The 23,449-nt window shown below is 39.1% G+C and overlaps 1 protein-coding gene across 9 annotated transcripts in view; it reads right to left on the bottom strand.

The window, feature by feature from the left end:
• Positions 1-23,449, bottom strand: part of LOC121887251 (zeta-sarcoglycan) — a 368,949-nt gene that overhangs the window by 98,584 nt on the left and 246,916 nt on the right. For all 9 annotated transcript variants that reach the window (XM_042397929.1, XM_042397955.1, XM_042397937.1 and 6 more), the window contains one exon: positions 10,858-10,959. In XM_042397929.1, coding sequence (XP_042253863.1) covers positions 10,858-10,959 — 102 coding nt within the window. The remainder of the gene's footprint in view (positions 1-10,857; positions 10,960-23,449) is intronic.

Here is a 23,449-nt window from a genome sequence, read left to right as displayed (position 1 = left end):
GGTGAATAGAAGCTGGGTAATAAGCATTCCAAGTCAAGGTGACTGTAATAAAAAAAAGTGACCAAGTCATGCATGTAACACTTAAGAACGTAACATATTGCATGAATCCCAATAACCATGCAAGCACTAACTAATCCTGTATGTGCACAAGGGATTTATTTTATTTTTATTTTATTTATTGATTTGACAGGGACTGTGCTCATTAACTAACAGAAAAAAATAACTGTAAATGAACCAGTTCGCCTAAAATGCTTATTTTCATCTGTTGTCCCTGGCCAGATGTTTATGAGGCGATTTTTTTTTAAAGTGGGACAGTTGGGCTGATCACTCTTGCAGCTCCCCCAGTCCCCAGGGATACCACCTGAAAGCCCGTTCTGAATCTGAACCAGTTCTAAATGAGTAAGTATCCTTACTAAACCCTAAACAGTATGTTTAAGGTTGGTTCTTTTATCAGTACTTGAAGAAAGCAAGGAGTGTGTTATTACTGATGTTTTTTTGACTTTATGGAAATTATAGGATTTCCACAGTGAGAGAAATAAAAATCATGTGCACCACCACAGAGCTTCTCTCATATGTGGCTGCTGACAGTGCTGTCAGCCAAAGAGTAAATCACACTAGACCACAGAACAGGAGGTTGTACGAGCATCTTGTTAAACAATAGTTTCTCCAACTATGCTGAGAGAAACGTGTCACGTATGTAGTTAGTTCATTTTGAGACAAGATTCTATAAAAGTTTACAGCCTAAATAGCAGTAATATTAATTTATTTGAACTGGTAACCATAATTAAAATAGTTATTTTATGAATTTTGTTACTTTACCACCACTGGCGCTGTTTTGAACAGACTTCATTGGCATTATTAACCATGACAAGTGCAGCAAGACAATTTAATTTCACATTTCCCTCTGTTCATGGTAAGTGAACACAGGAGAGCAGAGAGCATCTCTTTTTGTACGTGACAATTTAGACACACAGACTGACCCGTAGACATTATTATTTAATTTCATCTGAGTCATTCAACACAATATGTGGCACATTACACCCACTGGGAACGACATACAATTCAAATGGCTCCTAGAGGCTGGACTTCCTGCTCACAATGTGTCCAAATGATAGCTTGAGATTATTACATGAAAAGCATCACCTTCACAGGGTGTCATTACATGATGATGAAGAGCGCTGCGGACATGAAAACATGCCACTCTAATGTCTCAAGACACGATTGCAAACAAAAGAAAATAACATCATGCACACCAGGTGACACGCAATTAAAATCAAGTGTGCTTGACAGCGTGACTTTGCCACATCTTTATCACCAACAAAAAACATGGATGGAAATTCAAACAAACAAACATTAGCTTCTATTATTCTTTAGAAAAGCTACACCGGGAAACATGCTATTAAAGTCAAAACAAAACCAGACTGTAACAGACTTGCCACAATGCAACAGTTCCACAGCAATAGCCCTGGAATTATAGCCTATACCAAGGTCTGCATCCGTTCAGTTACATTTACCCAAGATTGTTTACAATGCTGCAAAGTCAAAATCAATAGGGCCTGCCAAGACGGGAACAGCCTAATGTTCCATTAGAACTCTCTGCTATTCAATTACAGCTCCAGAGTTGGAGAAGTTTCAGCTAGCTCAGGTCCCTAGAGAAGAAGCACAGAGAAAGTATGAGGCAGAGAGAAGGAGTAATAAATCTCAAACTGACAAACAGCAAAAATAAAGCTATGGTATCCTCCCACCTTCACCCACCCCCCTGTACGTTACAGTCGTCCTTGAAGTAGCAACACAGGATCTGGACGAGAGCGGTTCCTTAATTGTTATCGGACTTTTTCATTATGTTCCATACTGTACGTTCATTGTTGTTTTTCATTCTCACCCATCTCTTTTGTATTTTTAATTATCCTCTTATAGTGTTCCACTTCCTAACATCCGCCTTCTTTTATACATTACATCCATCTCTTTATATGTATACATCTACCCTCAACTGTGTGTGTGTACCAGGGATTTTTTTTTTCTCCCCAGGAAGTGAAGCCCTTATCCAGACAGTCTACTGCGCATAACTAGGCCTGCCTCTGAGAAGCCAGTATCACTACAGGGGTGAGAGAGAAAGATAGAAAGAAAAAAGACATAGGAGGAAAGCGATAGAGAGAGAGAGAGAGAGAGAGAGAAATGTCATAGACAGGGGGTAGAGGAAGAAAAGGCCTAATAAAAGGGAAAAGAGCAACATAAAAATAAAAGTCAAATCAAAAAGATAGAGAGGGACAGCAAGAGAGCAGAATAAATGAAGTTTTCTTTGTAGCTCCTGTGGTGGTGATAGGTCGTCATGAGGTCCCTATGGGGACAATTATAGGACCTAGTGGCAGGAGTCAGTGTTTTTTTTTGTGTGTGTGTGTGTGTGTGAGAATGTGTGCACTCATGCATGTGTGTGTCACTAAAGACAGGCCTTTGTGGGAATAGAGGAGAGAGGGCGAGATACAGAGGGAACAGAACATTCACGGTGTCCCTTTTAAAATACACCAACACACCATGAAATACCCTAGAAAACCTGCTGCTCTGAAGATAATCCCACAGCCTCTGGCTTACTACAAAATCATCTTTCATGTAAATGCATACTTGTATATACAGTACATATACTATGTAAATCCTTTACATATGCATACTTTAAGACAAAAAGAAAAACTCAACCAATGTTGGAAATCAAGCACAGCAACCATACAGAGCTCTGTGCATTGACTGTCTCAGTCCTATCATACCTAACTACTACATCTTCTCTCCTATGTGGGTCACCTGACCTGATCACCAGCCATATGTCAGCACAGTTCAACTGCAATTTCTCTTGTAATATCTGTCAGATAGTCTACAGTATGTTGCCTTGCTGTCAGAGTGTTCCAGCCATACCAGTTTACCTGCTGAAACCTGGCAGGTCTGACTGCCTGTTGCTTCTGTCCTGCCCAGCATGTTATGTCACACCTATTTGTTGGTCCTCACCACATTTGTGACAGTACGATCTGTCCAACATTGTGGAAATTTCCCATAGTGATCTGTCCTATGCCTCTATGTATGTAGCTCTACACTTATTGTCAGAGCACAGCTACGTGCTGTGTATATTATCCTCCAGACACTGGTTTGTGATGTTGCTCCCAGGGCTGGCAGAGATTTTGGCCACTGACCAGCTTTATCCTGTGGCTACAGAGTCTGTGCTCCAGGTCCTGTGTCCCTCAAAGCTTCCCCGGTGCCTTCAAATGTCTGTCCAGCACGTTCTGTGTTTCCCCATTGCCTTCCAGTCCCTGCCTGGTGCCTCGCAGTGCTTCTTTGCCAGATCATCTATGTCGCCTAGCTGCCAAATGTTCCAGCTACTGCTGCCCCTACTACCTGTTATGTGATCGTCTGATATGTGGCTGAAACATGTTTCTTCCTGTCTTTTGCCAATATCCTGCCTCGCGACTGATTCAACGGATTCAGACGTGCTGTATGTTTTCTACACTATTAGTGAACAGAACAGAAGTGAAAAGTACGCAAGGGCAAAAAAAAAAAAAAAAAAAAAAATCATTTTTATCATACGTAGAAGTGTAAGCAAGGATATATTAAGCACCTTGCTCAAGAGCACCGGGCTGGTGTGATGATTGTGCTGATTATGTTAGGGGTGATTAAAAAAAGAACAAAAAAACGACTTTCTATATGGGAGGATATTTATGCAATCTACTAAAGAATCAAGAGAAATAATGTTTCTTTTGATCACGACCCACAAGCACACACACACACACACACACACAGGTATGACGTATCACATATAATCAGTATTTTCTTCAAAAACAAACCCAAACCCCTTTTTTTTTCAAAATTACCAGCAATGTTGATTTATCTGACCTAGCATTCAAAATATATGGTAATATCTATTTGCCTGTAAGGCATGTAAAACAAAACAAGACTGTAATTAAACTACTGACCCTTCCAGCAGATACGGAAATTAAGGTCACTATGTAAAAAGTGCAAAACACAATCATGACTCCAAAAATAAAAGTACACAAGCAGCACACAATCTGTTTTTGTCTCTCCCTCTGTGTTATTTTTTCTCTTTGTTTCTCCTTTCCTTGTGCTCATACATTTTCTCCCACATGTTTAAGTCTTTTTGCCCCCCACCTCTGACCACTTTATTTCCTTCCAACCTCCTTCCTTTCCCTTCTCTTTCTCCCCTTCCCTTCCTCTCCAGTCATCTTTTTCTCTCATGCACCCTTCCCTTTTTCCCTCCCTCCCTCCCACCCCGCCAATCTAATTTCTCAATGTGTTGTTGTTGTTGTTAGTGTGTGGTTTATATGCAGTGTTCTGTATTTAGCTCTCTCTGGGAGTCACAATGTTCCATTTACCTCTCCCAAAATGTACTGCTGGGGGATGGCCCTGATTATGCAAAAATGTGTGTTTGTGTGTGTGTGTGATGTTTTTGAATAAGGCACAATACAGATGCGGGGGAGAGATGTCATCTTCATCCTTTCCTCTGTGCTCCTATATCTCTTTATATCCCAAAATGAATTTTCTCAAAATTTAAATTTAAGAGAGCTTATAGCATCTTTTCCTTTTTTGGAGAGGATTACCAAAGTGTAGTCGGAGTCTTTTTGCAATGGGGACACACCAAACCCTAAGTTAACCCCAAACATCAAGCCCAGTAGGGCTAAAGCTACTTAACATTACAAAGTTGAGCTTTCCTTTCATTTTCCAGAATGCAGATTACTACCTTTTTTGCAACCTTAACGGCTGTAATTAATAGTGCACATCGTAATCGTAAAGGCCTAAGAAAATAGTATAAATTAAAGAAAGGAATCTGTAAAATATGAAAAAATACTAGCTGGCAGATGACTCAAAAAACAGGAAAAATTTGTTATCATGGTTGCAATAGCAGCAATATAAATGCCATCACACTGCACTCATGGTTAATCACATCAGCAATTAAACAGATGCTTAAACTTAGCCTAGGGTGCCCTACAACTATCCAATAAAGGCAAAACAAAGACAAGCAAATTTGATATGATATGAATGCACTAATGTACCCTGAGGTGTCCAGATTTTCCATTTTGCATTGAGGTGTTCATCCCCTCTTCGCCATCCATTATTTTCCTATATTGTGACACCCCCGAAGTACAATATCAATTACACGACATTCTGGATGGCTGACAAAATAATCTCACCGATAGGTCCATTTACTAGCTCTACTGGAGCTTTCCATCATACGGCGTGATCTTCATCAGCAGATAGTTTGCACAGTTGCCCAAAGTTCCATGTTTTTGTGCACTTTAAAGACTCGTTCACATATGCTTTAAAGTTGTGCTCTACCCTTGTGTCATCTCCAGAACAGCTACTAAATGGACTTTGTGGTGAGATTATTTTGTCAGTTGCTGTTTGCAAGGTCAAGAATGAACTTTTAACCTTAAATATATACTTGACAAACAATATGTTTGTCGTAGTTTGACCGTCTTTTTGTTTACCACTTCATTACTCGTCTCAGCCTGTTCTGTCGTCTCTTATTCTTCCTATGCTGTAGTCATGCTGAAGTACTCTTATCTCCTCTGGTTATCCAGGCCCAAGGGATTTTCTTTAGTTTGTTGAGTGTGTTTGTGTCACTCTTTTTCAGTGTTTTCTTGGCTAATGAAGTGGTATCATTTTAGTGGGTCCTTGGGGTGTAACACAAAGCTATCTGTCTGTATACAGGATGTTTAGGTCACAAAATAACTGTATTTATATCAGAGACGGTCGTGGCTTGAAGTTTTTAGTCTGTTTCATTTTCTGCATGTAATTGTTTTCTACCTGCCGCTTTCGTGTTATGCAGACCATGAGGTATACATACCACTTGTGGAACATCAGACCAACTTTTATTCTACACACCTAATAAGAGGTTATATCAAAGTTAAAACTATCTACACCTTCTCTCACAGACATTACATTTGTTTGTGCTTCTGCCCGTTTGTCACATAGTGTAACACAGTCTTGTCATTTGGTAAGGCTGCCTACAGAGAGTTTAGGAGCACTTGGTTTGGTGTGAGTACTTTAAAAGCAGCAGAATAGTTGTTATGTATGAATGAAAGTGTATATAGTATAGTGCAAAACTGAAATTCCATGTTCCTCTCTATGGCTCTGTCTTTTGTCTCCCCGTCTCTCGACAGTATTTCTCTTCACAAAACAAGCAGTAGACTGTTGTGTCCTCGGGGAGTTTAGTGGATACTTCTGATTCGGCATCCCCCCCCCTTCCAAGTGCAACCACATTCCATAGTAAAAGCACGTCAACCGTCAATATCAAAATAAGAGCACACCTGCTGTTTAGAGAATTGGAGGACAACCTGCTGTTTGCTTTCATTTAAGAAGGTAAGCTCTGCCTCTTACACACACACACACACTTACACATATCAGTACTTGCTTCCTTACAGACACAAAACATCAATATCTGCTCCATATAAAGTAAACGTAAATAACGATTTGAGAGCAAAAATATCAATACTTAGAAATATGTATTCTTAGACAGGTACATACAACTCATATTATCACATAGACTCTCACGCAACAGTTGACAATCACACACACACACACTGTTATAATATGGAGCTATTTCCCTATCTTTATTCAAGAGCGTGGTATATCAATTTGAGAGCATAATTTATTGATTTCACGTTCAAATTTTGTAATATTGTCTCTCAAAACCCTGCCCTCGCACTCAAATAGCCTCTGCTTGCACTTAGATTTACTCTGTTTCTGCTCAAATTGTGTGCTTGCACTCAAATATAATGTTGCTTGCACAGATTTGCAGCGCTCAAGCCTCAGCTCTTCTCCTCGCACTCAGGCTGCTTCTGTGCACTTGTGAAACTTCTGCTCTCAGATTTCTCCTCTGCTCTTGGATTTTTTTGTGCAACAACCCTGTCAAAATCCCCCAACCAATAGAAGGCCAGGTTTAGTGTTGACCAATGAAATGATCCCTGCCTCCTTGCGAGCTTGTTCGCTTTACTTCTTAGAGCGTCCCGTACGGGCGGGTACTCTTTAACTGGGTTCATCCACTCCCGCCCTCCAGGGCTTTATAAAATGTACTTCCCTTGCTTTATTTATGACTTTTGGAATTAAAGGATGGTTCATTTATACACCAGCACCTGTGATTTTTACTATAGTAGCTGCATACAGTATTATAGTAGCTGCATGGCACAGTGCCCGCCTGTTGGTGTGCTGGAGGAGAAAACGATGTCACCTTCATCATAAACGTTGCTATGGTTACATTACAACCCGTGAGAGAAGGCGAGATGGTCGCTTGAACTTCATTTTTTATATGAAAAATTGAAGTGATAAGCATTACAAGGACCCACAGTTGTAGTTTTACTTCCTTTTGGGACCCAAAAGGAAGATTTGAGGCTTGATTGCTGCAAATCTGTGCAAGCAACATTATATTTGAGTGCAAGCACACGATTTGAGCAGAAACAGAGTAAATCTAAGTGCAAGCAGAGGCTATTTGAGTGCGAGGGCAGGGTTTTGAGAGACAATATTACAAAATCTGGACGTGAAATCAATAAATTATGCTCTCAAATTGATATACCACGCTCTTGAATGAAGATAGGGAAATAGCTCCATATTATCACACACTGCTAAAGGTTTTAAAAGAAACAAAAATGTACAATGTAGTTTCTGTTCTTTCTTTGTATTGCTCTCACATTTCTTTCTTTTTCTTGTATTGGTGCTTATATTTTGTTTTTATTCTTGACATTAGAGAGTTGCAATGTAACAGAGCGGAAAAATAATATGTCGTGTGACCAAGTGGTGAAGTACCAGAACTAAACTTTGAGCCTAAACAGGGGTGAGGACTGGGTTTCTGCCCACTGCTTTACTTAAACAGCGTATTTTATTTTGTTTTATCTTTCAGTTACTACTCATAGACAATAACGAAGTAGAGAAGAAAAAGAAAAGTTTTTAACAGAGTGATTAGACACTCACATGATCCTGTCCTGTGATTTGTCACGTTTGTCTCAGTTGAATAATTGAAAGGTTCAAAGTCAGCCAGTAAAATGATATCTTGGATGAAAAACAGTGGGATGAAACCAATTCATATTTAACCATGCTGATGTGAGTGTAATTCTGCATTTTAGTCCCCTGGGAAATATCTACTGTATATGGTGAGAGATGCTTTCTACATGAAAATATCATCAATGTCAGCTCTCAGGTGATGAATAGTAACCTGAGAATTGACTCCAATATCTCTGACATCACTGATATGGAAATATTTATAGTCAAGTGCAGAAAAGGCTACACTGATTAGAAACAAACTAAATGAATTTCATCACATAAATCATCTGACGACCACTGTAACCTGTCCTCGCAGGACTGCTCATTAGATTTGATTTGATTTCATTAGGCTGGTTTTATCTAAGGGTCTAAGGATAGATGCTGTCACATGCTGTATAGACTGTAAAGCCCCTTTGAAGCAAATTTGTAATTTTTTTGTTTTTTTACTTTTAGGTTGACAGTTTTATCATCGTAATATATCATGCACAGTGAGCCGCTGTGTAAAGTTTGCAGTATGCATTGCATCTATGAGTTATTGTTTTGAGTGAAGTACTAGACGTGTTTGGGAGCTTGAATCCTGAGCTTTAGATTTCCTGATTTATGCTGCGCTTGAAAAACAAGAGGAGCTGCATCTACATGATTTCTTTTCTATACAAGTAGTCTTGATAGCTCTCGGGGGGTTATCATGCCATGCATTTTTAATAGTGTTACTTGTTCAAAAACTTTGTGACACCTTAGCCTTTGTGCATCGCTCTCAACTGTCCAGTAAAGGACAAATATCAAATCTAAGTTTCTTTTCCACCCATAACCATTTCTACACAAACATTTGTTAATACTCCTTTTATCTCCTACCCCGACTCTCTTTCTTCTCTTCCTCTCACCTGTCTTTTCTCTTCCCTAATTACTTTTTTCTCCTCTTCTGTTTTCCTCTTCAGCCTTCACTCACCTCTCTGCAACACCTCTCGACTCCTCGTGTCATTCTTCACTGTTCATAATTCACTGTTCAAAAACAAGCCATCGAGATGCAGCAGCGAAATGCGACAGTGAAACAACGAGCGTTTGAAACAGCTGTAGTGTGTATTTTTAAAAACAGTCAATAAAGATTTAGCAAATAGTCAAGCTGCTCATTACATTACTTTATATTCATGTAATAAATATACAAATGTCAATTAGATGGTAATCTGGATGAGAAATAAAGAAAAAGAAAAAAGAATTCACTTTTAAAAATGATCTGCTTATAGTGATCAATTTGACCTGGACAGACGTGATCACTATAAGCGGTTTCCACTGCACTTTATATTGTATACAGTATATATGTACATAAGTATAGTTAGTTTTTATGTCTGTGTCATGCTAAATATCTGGTCCATCGGATTACAAGACACAGCTACTGTACCAAACATGTATTTTCCAGTAGTGTACAGATCAACTTATTTTTCTTCCAGACTGATATACCATCCATCTTCTACAGTAAATGATAAAACACCAGATGTCAGCTGGGCATATAAACATCTTTGCTTTTTAGATAAAGTGTTGTTCTTTTGTCTGAGCAAACACAGATTGGCTGAGCAGACAAGTGCTGATCTTTTCAAAATGCCTCACCAAACCCATAGTTGTTGAATAATGTGTCCGTTTCTTTTGACCAAGAGCCAATGATTTGTTTATCCCAAGCACATACCTTTACTGTCAGCCTGCTTTCTTCCATATCAGGTAACTTATTCCATAACTGATAAATCATTTTTGTGCATATTTGTGCCCACCCAGAAATATTCTTCTGTTTTACACTGATTCACTCATATTCACAAATATCTGAAAGGCCCAGAAGAATAGTCAAGCACACACATGTTTGAAAAAGCTTATAAAAAGTATATTTGTTTTATTTTACCTTCTTAAAGAAAATGTATCTTGTTAAAGACTTCTCCACTATATCAGGTGATCTACTATATCTCCATTAGCAGCGACTGAAAGACAGGGCTCCAACAACAGGCTCCAACTCTCCAGAGAGTGACTACTGTATGAATAACATGAGTAACAGAAATTAAAAAAAACAAAACAATATATTGAATTTTACCCCTTGACCAAGTAAGTGGATTAGATCCAGCTGCATCATTTAGGATCTAATACCTTTCTTAGCAAAACAAGTACCTATCTATCAAATCTTTTTACCTAAATGAAAAACATGACAGCTGTATAGAGTATTACATTTTTCAGAAATGTACTGTCTATCAATTGTCCTTCTATCCTACTGTATCGCACCATTAATCTCTTGCTGTGCGATTGAAATCCGACTCCCCCTCCAGACACACACACACACCCATGCAATGTGTCTGTGCGAGCGTGACACTATTAAAGTCAATCCCCCCCTTCTTACTATTCATACATATTAACACACATACACACACACACAAGCACACAAACACACAGGATTGCCCTATATAGAGTGACATAGTGTCCATGTCGCCTCTGCTGACAGGATCGATGATGATTCTGTGTATGATGAATGGAGATATGGAAGAGTGTTGGATTATATGTACTGCTATAACATGTCACATACATGACAAATAAGCTCTTAGTGATGGGAACAACATCTGATTTCTGCTCATTATTGGGGTTGGAGCATACGGTGTATACACAAACACACAGATGTGAACATTCCTCACCACAGTACTTAACAAAAGACAATATACAGTATTTACTGAAAAGATACTGAAACAGGTGAACATGAAAACATTTAATTGGTTGAAGGATGTAAATAGTCAAGCAATGAGTATCTTTTTGAGATATAGAGGCAAGCACACATTCACTCACACAGACGCATGGTCTTACCCTACGGGACTGGATCTCTTTGACGTATAAAGGCAACAGGAATTCGGACACTCCCTCCAGTCTGACTCCTTCCTTGGTCACTTGCAGATTCCCCATACCGCTCTAGAAAAGGAACAAACAGAGAGAGATAGAGAGAGAGAGAGATAATCAGTGGCTGCTTGGGAAGTAAATGACGAGTCAATTGAAAACAATCAAAATCGATTTGTTCACACAGTTTTTCGGCTTCACTGGCGAATCTACCTGGAATTGAAGCTAATTAAACTAACAGAACTAGCATAAAGACACAAAATTCTCAAAACTTTTTTTTTTTTACTGCTGTCAGTCCCATTCACATCTCGCATTTATGAAAATGTTAAATTTATGTCACTCGTCTCATTCGGTTGGCTTCATCTTTCAAACTTGCCTTGACTATATATCACCATGAATGTCAGTAATTGACATATGCACTTTTTAAGGTCTTCAAGAGTTCAGAGCTTTTAATGATCTCCAGACACCCAGTAGTACTCATTAACATTAGTCATTGATGAGCAGTGTAATATTGATGTGAGATGGGAGTATCATGTATCCACACAGGTCTGCTACACCCATAGTTAGATTCTGTTTTATAGAGAATATTCTTAACAATCTACAATGAATATATTTTTAATGTAAGCAACTGATTATTCATGCATTTATTCAACATCAAAGAGCGTACAATAACCATTACATTTGAAAAAACACAGAAAGGACAGGCAGTAGGAGGGGCAAGGTAAGTTACACTTGATATACATGTTACAATTACTACGTTAGCATTCAGTAACAACATATTCTACACTGGCACACTGTCAAAGCCTCATGGGAACTGTAGTTTTGGAATGCTAACAAAATAATCGTCCTTTATCGTTCTCAAAACGACAAGGTGCCGACATTTTAAACAGCCATTTAGCTTATAATACAGAGAGAAAACCCAAAGAAGTCATTCCAGCTTGTCAGACAGACCTATGAAAATAACCCCCTGTGAGAAAACCCATTGAGTTATAGAAGCTAGTGGGACAGAGGTTAGCTCAGAAAGAGGGCTGGATTTTGGTTCTTGATGGGAAGCCTCTTCAAAGAAAGGTCAATGTACTAAAATCATTAATTGCACATTTTAGGCAAAAAAAGGAAAAACCTTTCCTAGAAGCTTTGACAGTTTTATATTTGATGACATTTAAATGGTTTTTTTAGACCCATGGTTTTGTTTTTTTAGGAGGACTTACAATGTCTATAAAATATTAAGAAATTACATTTTTACCAAAAAGAAGTTGGGTGATGGTGTTATGTTATATATTATATGTTATGGTAAAGGGGACATATCATGCACATTTACAGGTTTATATTTATATTATGGGGCTATACTGGAATATCTTTGCATGATTTCTTTTACTGGCCCTTTATGCAGCCCCTCAGCGCAGCCTGTCTGAAAAAGGCTGTTTTAGCTCTGGTCTCCTTAATGTCCCCCTCCCTAGCCCACTCTATTCTCATTGGTTAGCTTCCAGAAGCTGCCCCACTGGCTCTAAACAAACAAAGGCCATTTCAACAAACAATACTAGTCAGATTTCACTTCTTTTTCTCGTTCTTTACTCCAAATGGAAACTTCTCAAACGCACACTATACATACATGTTCAAACCCAAACCTTGACTTGTAGGGAGCAAGACAAAAGCCAAGTCAAAAGCCCAGGCCAAGTGTCTTAAGGTGTTCACCTCATCTTAAGACAGATTAGATCTTCCCCATACTTAAGAGTTAGTCAGGCTGCTACCAACGGGTTGTCCTCTGTGTATAGCCGGGCTGCAGCACACACAGACATGGGCTCCAGAACTGGAGCAATCTGCCTGCCATCCGGAGAGAGACCCACCAAGAGCTTAGCAGAAAGCGGGAGAGTTTCTCCCGAAAACAAGCACCGAGATCTGAAGAGACATGAGAGCAGCTGCTCTCTAACAGCTACGTGTGTTTACAGCAGAGAGCAGGAGGGAGGACAGATGTCTCACTCCGCTACTCTGTGCTGTGACTCTGCTGCTGCTGCAGACAGTCATGGAGCAGACACATTCAGTTTATAATTGTAGCATCCGTCATCCAACCAAGTGTTGATAACACACTTAGAGTTTTTTATTTGATGAACGTGGGTGTTGATACGATGGTGGGGGCGGTGGACAAGTAATGTAATCGGTGTATGCCTGAACACTGTGTAACACCACTAACGATGACAAATATTTGTGGTTTTGCTACAGTTTATCTAATCAACAGAGCTTCAACAAAGAGCTGGCTAGTCATGTTGTATGTCATCCTGATGTCATCAGGGTTCAAGGTATCTGGATATTTAACTATTCCAGAAAAAACAAAGGGAAAAATCAGCACAAACTGAAGTTGCATGCTTCACATGACAGCACCATCACCGATCAGCTGGCCGACTCTCTGTGATAAAAATGGCTTTGTGCCAGTTTGTGATCGGTTGTGCAGCATTTTACAGATTCTACACGAGTGAATGCATGAGAGACTGTTGGATCAGACTTACATGGTAAGATTAAATTCCTTTCAAACTGCCATACAGGGTATTAGGATAGTAGGGGTTCTTACAGAACAACAAGGCAGCTACTGTTCCATGTCAAATCGGTGCTTAGAGAGACAGTAAAAGGAGCACAGCAGTGCAGCAGCTGCTGTGATTGTGTGCTTGGTGAGTTTAGTGAGGCTTCTGGGTATTGTAGTAGGTGTGATGAAAATATTGGTCTGTCAGTAAAGATTATTGCTCAGCAAAGATTGAGTCACAGTCACAAATACTGATATCAGCGGGTTGTTTAGTTTAACCATCATAGCTTTTTGAGATCACCTGTAATAAACAATTGAATTGAGTTGGATGGTTGACAGTTAAAGGAAAAACCGTGTCAGGAGGTAAGACAACTGTACTGTATGTCCAAATAAGAGTTCTGGCATATGGGATAGGACACTGTAAATAAAATCAAGATAAAAGTCTACAGAAGATATTTTTTTCTATTTAATCTATTTGATTGAAGAACATATAGAACAATATTGTGATTATACAACATTTATCAACAAAATAAAAGATATAAACAAAGTGTATTCATATTGTGAGACAGTTTGCTCTAAAAATAAAAATACTTTTTGCTTGTGTTATCTTCGTTTCCATGGAAATACATGAGGTATGACTAATACCTTGAAAACAATCACTCACGTCAGCAGACTCCTATGTAATGAAGCCGAGTTAACTACTCCAGCAAATCTTAGTAACGACCTAGCAACAGAGACGACTTCTAGTCCCTGTTGAGTCAGCCAGCAAACTTCAGCTAATGCTTCCTAGAGATCGTGGGATTTCCCAAACTGAATAAATACCACACATATTAACACAAAACTGCTTTGTTAGCTCAGTCTTGTTGTAACTAAGATATCTGCTGAAAAAAATAATTTATCCATGGACAGATTTAGCTACTACGTCCGCAATCTTCACAGACATCATTAAGCTAGTAGTGCAGTGTCACAGACTCACCAGCAAAGCTGATGGAGGATGCTGGAGTGGAAGCTGAGAGATACTCTCAACTGAAGGGAAAATGGCTAAGTTTTGCTGTGTAGGGGGGTGCCGGGTGACGATTAAGAGTGGAAAAGGGTTTGGCTTTTAAAATCAACCACCAGTCATCTACCCAGAAATGACAGAAATGAAATGTCATAATCTGTAGTTCTAATGAACGGTGGAGTGATATTTTTAGTGATGAGGCTTTTTTCATTTGAACACGGCTAGGTGTGCTGTCATGCTGATTTGAGCACCTTCTAAATGTCTAGTTGACCAATCAGAGTGCTTGGTCGGAACTACTATAATACAACATTTCACCCCTAGATTGAAACATCTCACAGAAACATAGAGTGCATATCCAGCGCACCCTTTTAATGATGGAGGTGTATTTTAGAACACCGGTATTCTGCTCACACTTTGCTGTCTGCTGCCACGCCGCTTATTCTGTCGCTTCCTTCTACAGCTGCCACTGCTTCTGCTGTTCATATAGTGTTTGAAAAGCCCAACCTCCACCCCAGAATCCACCTGTAGTTTTGAGTCTACTCACCCCTGGGGAAGTTAGTACCGCCACGGGGAAACATCAAGTTTAACTCAGCAGGGAGTAGGGAGCGATGAGGTAAGAACTTAGACATCAAAAAGAGTTGTCTGAACTTTCCTCGTGCTCAAAAAGTTGTTGCTCGTGTGAAACAAAGTTCTTTTTGCAGTAAAAAACCTCAAATAGTTTCAGCTTCCAACCGGAATAACTCTCCCACAGAATGTGTCGCTCAATGACAACAAATTAGTCTTGCTTCCCTGGTTCCCAGCTTTCTTTTCATGTACACAAATATTGATGAAACTGCCCGTGAAGATAGGAATTCTGTTCGAAGTGCTTCAGCGAATTATCATTAATTGTTAGGTGCAACAAACAACAAAGCCTTTCATATTGGAAATGTACTTAAGGCGCGAGAGAGAGAGAGGGGGAGTGGGAGAAAAACTATGAGGATAAGACAATGAGGGAAGTAGGAGAGGAGATGGAAGAGAAAGAAAATGAGTACAGCTAGGGAAATGCAAAACTCAGACAGAACACAATTGGTGCAAAATAGAGCTGAAAACAGGCATAGTCGAGCTCCTCAAATGTGATGGAAATGCCTGTAACATTATGCAGCGGTGGAGGTGAGCCGCAGGAGTGGAGGTGTCTGTGAGCGTGGATCAGCCAGCTACACATCCAAAGACAAAAGAAATGCAAAACTCTGTATTTAAAAATGTTGTTATACTTTTCATCATTCAAACAATTTTCAAAGCAACGAGGACATTACAAAACCAGAGTTAGTCTCAAATAACCAGCAGTGTGTTTCCATCCACCTGTTTTTACACACATTTTCAATTGGTGCATTAAAAAAAACTGTGAAAATGTTGGAAATTTGAGAAAAAAAAATCAAAATACAGGGGGAAAAAGTTTTTACTCTTGACTGGAAAAGTTGGTGCATCAATAAAAAGAAAATGCAAAAAAGACGAAAGCAAATTAATCATGCCACCCATGATGCACGTGACCAATAAGGGGAATACATATGTGCCATACTTCCATCACATTTTCCACATAGTTTTCCATCACTTGAGGTTTGACTGGTCCACCCTTACTAAATGTAAAACGAGTTCATCAGAAATATAAAAGTCTTGCAGGAAAAAAAAGAGTTTGAGACTTTGACAGTTACAACACAAACTGTGAATCCTGAATTCCAAGAAGTAAACATTCAGACTTCTTCTACTTCTAAGGAAAAGAACAAACTCTTATTCTTGGAAATGTGTTTGAAATTTAAACAGAAAGTTTGAAATGGAATCTGTTCAGGGTAATGTCTTCCATCTGCAATCAAACTAATCTCATCATATCAGAGGCAGGCAACCTTGACAGTCTGATATGCGATTTTTAACAGACGACCGATACTAACGCAATATATTTGTCTATCATCCACACACACACACACACACACACACTTACAAATGGGAGCATAGCAAAGCTATAAGAGTGTGTCAGATCGATAAGTTAAACCAGCCAGAGGTTTTCACTGTTGTTGTTAGATCTATAGTCATTACACTGAATATGCAGTGGAGCATAGAGCTTATTCAATAAACCATAACACAACAGGTCTGGGGAATCACAAACTCACTCACTCCCTGGCATACAGACGCACACACACACACACGCAGGCAGACAGAGATCTTGCCTAACAGTATACAGGCACACAAACAAACACTAGAATATACCTGCATATACAGAAACACAGACACGAGAACGCACACATGCACCCACCGAGAGAGAACCGCAGACATACAGAATTAGCTCAGTTCGAACAAATTCAAACTAACTACATTCCTTGCAACGCCTCTCTAATCCCCTCCTTTCTCCCTCTCTCTGTCTCTCAATTCTAAAAACATGAAGACGATGATGTTAAAATTAATCAGGTGGTTTTATTCCACCTCACTGCTCCACTGTCCAACACTGAAGCCTCGTTCTGATTGAACATGACAGCTCTCCCTCTGTCTCTCTCTCTCTGTATCTCACACACTGCTCATCTTTCTGTCTCATTTTCAATCCGGTATGCATCATTGGCATGAATGGTACATGAACAATAATGCCAAAGCCTAGAACACAATGGGAATTCATCAACAAACAGAAGAAAAATAAGTAAATCTCTCCATTCATTCATTTATCTCTCATTGTTTAGCTCTCTCACTCCCCGAAATCTGTTTGTCGAGGCTTTTCTTTGTCCTACTTCTCTCCATCCCTCTCTCCATCCATCTCAATATGAAATTAGTTTTGAAAGAACAGATCAGAGGTTGTAATGCGTCTTATAGCAGGGGCTGGTTTGTTCTTGAATTAAAGGCACACTGGTAATCACTTGGAAAGAGAGGCTCAGGGCATTTAGAATAAGAATTGGTTAGAATAAACCTTTTGATTATTCATGTTTGAAAGTTACAAACAGACCTCGATCTGATTCAGCCTCTTGGATGTTATCAGGGTAACAAATGGTAAAATAAATAGAGCATTTGAATATTTTAAATCTGTTGATGTGGCCCTTGTAGTTACTGTATATGCAGCCCAGAGAAGAAGCCAGTTGGTCTTGAAGAAGCTTTTGTGTTTTAGCATATCTACATAAATACTAGCAGGACTGTTTTCATTTCTTTCATTTCATTTCATCTGTAAAAGCAGAGGCCTTGATAGTGTTTTTACTTTTGCCTGTGCTTCCTGACATCTTAAAAATATAGATTTTCTTTCTTGAATCACAAACTTACTTACCATTTCTATCCAGGCTTTTCCCATTTAAATGTCAGCTGGATGATTTATCTTTTTGAACTCACTAGAGACTGTTTTACCTCCCCTATAAACTACTGCAGCCTAGCGGGCTAGTGGTCAGTCCACATTTGTTGTCAGTAATTTGTGCTCTCGATTTAATAACCTGCACTACGAACTATACATGCATGACAGTTCTTAATGCCTACATGCTTAGAGTGCTGTGTCACACATATTTAAGCCCTCACACATCTCTGCACTCCCTATGCTTGGGCGTGGATGGTCCTCTTTAACCTCCCACAGAATTAGGCACAGGCATGTTCTTAATGGGTGTTCTGACCCAAAACAGCATTGTGGTTGTACATAGGGTTGCCAATCAAATGCAAACCACTTGCAAATTTCTGCTGTCTTTTCTATACTAATATAAAGCACAACCTCCAGTCATTAACATGATCATAGTTCAGCCTATGAATGTATAGGTATACATGTATGTATGGATGTACTGAAGAGGATGTTCTCACACACATACACACACATTCTTTTATTGTGCCTTTTCTCTTTTGCCATTTCAGTTTGTGCATTGGCACTGAATACATACTTCTGGCAATAAAGCAAAATCAACAAACAAAAACAATCAACATAATAGCAGGAGAATCAGTCAGTCTGGCGACAATAGCAACAACTAATCAGGGAACAAACTACCCTGTGCTTGGCTCTTTTTGTTTGTCTCTTTCTCTTTATCTGCAAAGTGAGACAGGTTCCATTTGCACAAAATCTACAAATGTTTGCTTGCAAAAGACACATCAACAAATCCCAACACAGTGATAATGACTATAGACACAATGGTTTCATTATTACACGATGAACTGCACTCTCCTGCCTCCTCCCTTTCTCGTCTTCACATCAACACATACGTATGTGGGTTTACGTTCATACAGTCATCTTCTGCATGTCTGTTCCACCATGTTTGTACACATTTGTTTACGGTCTTTGGATTGAGGTGTGTGTGTAAGAGATATATTATGTGTCTGTGTAAACATTGAAGAAATCAATACTTAAAAATTAATACAGCATTTGAGTAATTTTTTAAATATATGGAAAAAGACATTTGTCAAATCTGAACAGAATTAGTCAACAAGAAAGTAATTACTGCACACACTTGATGCTTAGAACAACAAACTGCCTCTTGAAGGGTTTGGGAGTTAGTCCAAGCAGTCATCAGTGTCAGCTGGTGGACAGCCCTGCTCTCTCAAACTTCTAAATAATCATTATTTTGCCTTTTCTGTAAGTCTACTACAATAGAATACTGCAATTACTTCAGTTAACAACAACAGGGTTTCCCATACATTCATCTGTATGTATGTGGCATCCCACCACAATATCAACACTGACCGCCACATATTGACTTTCTATTTTTTTTTTACTATTTAAAATGGGTAAAATCTTATTCATAGTAGAGCTGCTTACAGTGCATTGGTTCACTCAGGACCCTTGCCCCGCTCTCTCTCTCTCTCTCTCTCTCTCTCTCTGTCTCTCACAAACACATCGACAACGCCCCTCCTCTCCGTGTGCACTCTGATTCAAAACTTGATCATATGCCGGAGGAATGATTGTTGTATTACCAATACTTAGTTGGACAGCTACAGTTATAAACTACAGTGTCAGACTCTGTTTGTATGCAATGTTCAAAAACATTAGGAGAACCTTCCTGGTGCACTGGATGTGGACACTTACAAAAATGCAAGCATGTAAGCATGCAGATGTAGCATGCAGATGTAGTATGATCCCCCCCACACGACAATACAAACACCTACAGACCCTTTTTATGATCACTGCAGAGCACTGTAGAAGAAAACAAATTGACTTGAACATATAAATTATGGACCATGTTCCTTCTTGTCCATATGTGGCAGTCATTTTCTATTCCCTCCAATTTCATTGTATCTTGCTCTCCCACATCTCAGCCCATATTGAAAAGAACCTGAGGGAGGCTTTCAGAATCAATAAACCCTCAAAAACAAAAGACCTCAAGGTTAAGGTTTGAACACACTAATGCTACTTACTTTAGAGCGAGAGAGAGAACGGTGAAAAGCAAATAGACAGGTGGTACAAGACGCGCTACCACAGGTGAAGACTCTTCCTCGACACTGCATTAGCTGCGGTTTGGACTAATGAAGTGCCTTCTTGGAAAATAGAAACACTCATGAACAGCAGGTTCTCTGGTAGCAACAACATTATTTTGAATAATATAAAAGAAATCCATCAGAAAAACAAGTACTCATTCATGAAAGCACCGCCAGCACTTCACACCATTGAAAACAATGGAAGTAAATAGCATTGGGGTGGTGGTACAGCATGAAAACCTTACGTTTGAAAATCTCAATGACAAAGTAACAAGCAAGATGAAGTATTCACAATACTTTCATTTTTAACCCTTGGTGCCATTTGCTTTTGTGTGAAAGAACAATTTGTTTAGTTGACTTGGTCTGATTTTTCAAAGTTCAGAGTGGCTGCAGCTTTGAAATTGCTCCAAATATTAGAACAGGGATGTAACTTCCAGTTCAGCATCTCTCTGAACGTTCAACTCTGCTTCATCGTTTGATTCAGTCTCATCAGTTCAATAACAGTTTGAATTATTGTTCTATGTTGTCTTCTGTTTCTGACACTTCTTCTTCTTCTTCATCAGTGTCTTGATCAAGAATTCAGTCACTTCCAGAGTTACTCGTGTACTCGTTGTGCTGTCACAGAATGAAATGTGAGGATGCAAAAACACTCACATATGACGGTCAGAGCTCTGTGAATGAATAGTCCAGTGTGTTGAGTGACAAAGTGTGTGTGTATGTATTGTTTAGAAGTGTGAGAATAGATGGTCTAATGCTTTGACGTGGTTCCCGCAGGACGACTGTGTGTTTCTGTGTATGTGATGCAGGAAGACTTTACCTTGAATAGATCTCCTGTGGTTGGTCAATAAAAAAACAAATATTGATTGAAAATATAACTCAACCTCGCTTCCAAAGGTGGGTACAAGAGCTGATTTATACATCTGGAGAAACTTTGTTTTAACAACTATCCATATACCATGAACTCCAGAACGACTAATGGGAGCATTTTCTAATCAAGTGCCTCTAACAGCAGTATTCGGTAGAACGACATCATTTATCTGTGCTTTCCAAAACGGTTAGGGAAAGATCATGGTTTAGGTTAAAATGAACACTTGAAACCTAGTGTGGGTTAAAGTTACTACTCCCTTAAAGATAGGCAACCTTTCGTTGTCATGGCAACAGTAAACATCACGACAATCATAGTTACACACAGTTGGGAAATGTTACACTCATGGTTGGAAACGAGAAGCGAACAGCGGTCTCCTGCAGCCAAGTCCACTGAGTTTTGCAAGTTAACCAACCCACCACCTCCCAATATGTAAACGTGTCACGTTATATAGACGTCATCTGAACTGCGCTACTTCTCCAGGTCATCGTTAATACGGCTGCTAGACGGTGTCTGTCACTGAAACGGAACTACAGGTAGTTTTTGGTGACTGCTATTACGACCTATTGCGTCATTTTTCTTGGGAGGACAGGCGCGAAAAATCATGGGTACCTCTTCTGCAATATCTTGAGACAAGATAAATGAGGGCTGACTTTTAGTTTTCTGATACCTGTTTTAAACAGAGCAGAGATGTAGAGATGACCCAGTGTCTTTGCTGTTGTTGTTGTTGTTATATATCTTGCAGTCTTTGTTTTGTCCTTTTTCGCCTTTCTTTCTTGGTTAATTAGCACTTATTCCTGATAAGTGTATTTTGTTGCTTCAATATTGCTTCAGAACAGAATGTGTCCTTGTGTTTCAGTGTCTGCTGATATTAAAAACTAATGGCCATGAATGTTTTCATGTGTTCATTTGTGACTGGCTGACAAATCCATGAAACCTTAAAGCAAACAGTGCAAAAACAACCATATTTTTGACAGTGGAAGGTTTAAAATCAGTCAGATTTGACCAGAACATGTTAAAAAAAGCGTTAAAAAAATATTGAAATATTCTGACCATGAATTGACCTATGCTGCAAACTGGTGGGTGAGTGATGGCGAGTAAAAAAAACATTTATATAACGTCTCCAGTAAATTTATCGTAGCTAAATCACATCTAGACAGTATCCTGACAGACACATCCTAATTCTGGCTATAAAAAGTGTTTTGTGTGCATGAGTTTTGTATGCGCAAGGTCAACAGAGAGAGAGAGAGAGAGAGTGTGTGTGTGTGTGTTTGTGTGTGTGTGTACGTCCTCTTCGATGCAGTAGTTGTACAGATAATGAAGGATTCCTTCATCATTGTGTGGTTAACTGGCAAAATGTCCCATTAGATGAAAGCATACCATATGCAAGGTTATATACACAGAACATCCACACCAATCATATACAAAATACTGACATGTTTATCACCATGACTTCTAAGTGTCCATACGAACACACACACACACACACACAACACACACACACACACACACACACACACACACACACGTCCCTGTGGTGATGGATAGACTAAGAAAGTATTTTGCAGGCACTTGTAATATTCAGGACTGTTGTAATTTTTCATACAACCTTTTATGTCAGCCAGCAGACCCAGAGAGAAAGAGAGAGAGAGAGAGAGAGAGAGAGAGAGAGAGAGAGAGTGAGTGTCACCTTTGCCTTGGGAAAACAGCTGAGAAAATGGCTGAAGGGATGCACAAATTAGGAAACTCAGAGAGCGCTTTAGTTGTCCTTTGCCTTTTTGGCCATTTAGAGACACCATAGGTGGGTCATGGTTGAGGAAATGACTTTGTGTAGCTGTTTTGTAACTTTTTCAAAAGCTAATGGGTTTAGCTTGGTCCTTGAGACCACTTTCATGTTGAATTATTAGTGTATAAAATTTAGCGCAATTAAAATAGAATTCGAGAGGTGTTTTTAAGAATTTACCATATCAAGTGTAAAGTCATTTAACATCTTGGGATCATGTTGGAAATTGTGTGTTTTGGTATATCCATACATAAATAAAATCTAATCCATGTAATTTTAACTAAACAATTAATGAATTAAAGCTAGTGTCACCACATAATGTTACATATATAATAAAATGAGTTACTGTACTTAAATTACAGTGATTTTTATTTGAACTATGTGATAATTATGAAACAAGATCATCATTATTACATGATATTGGGATTAAACTTAACTTCCAAATACATGTGAACATAGACATAAAACATTAACTTTTATGTTTACCTGTATGATTTTTACATGCTTCATTAACTTGTAGTTTGCTATGATGCTGTGAACACAAGGTATAGTTACATGCCATTTTGCGAAGTCCACTTTGAACTGCTTGCTGCACCACTTACCATTCAGAAATGACTTTGATACGCAGAATGGGGAGTGACTTGAATTAGCTCATACTGGAAATTTCAACCTCATACTGCAAGTCCCCAAAATCCATTATAGAGGCAACCACCTTATTGAAATTATTGATGGTTTCACAGGAGGCAGTTTACTCAGAAAGTCAAGGTACCTTAACGGCTCCCTCAGGGCTGTATGCCAACAGCTAGAGCATGTATAGCATATTTTTCTTTATCTCTCTCTCTCTCTCTCTCTCACTCTCTCCTCTCCTCTCTCTTCCACTACGCTTCTTATCTTTTTCCTTGCTCTTTTCTGAAATTGCACAACTTCTTCGATCTTCTGGTGCTCTGGCATGGCACTAACGCTGCTCATGTTGGATTAAGGAATGGAATCCAATTCAGTTAAACCATTTTTAAAACA

Source organism: Thunnus maccoyii, chromosome 2 (genome assembly GCF_910596095.1).
Source record: "Thunnus maccoyii chromosome 2, fThuMac1.1, whole genome shotgun sequence".
NCBI lineage: Eukaryota > Metazoa > Chordata > Actinopteri > Scombriformes > Scombridae > Thunnus > Thunnus maccoyii.
This window is presented reverse-complemented; position numbering and strand designations above follow the sequence as displayed.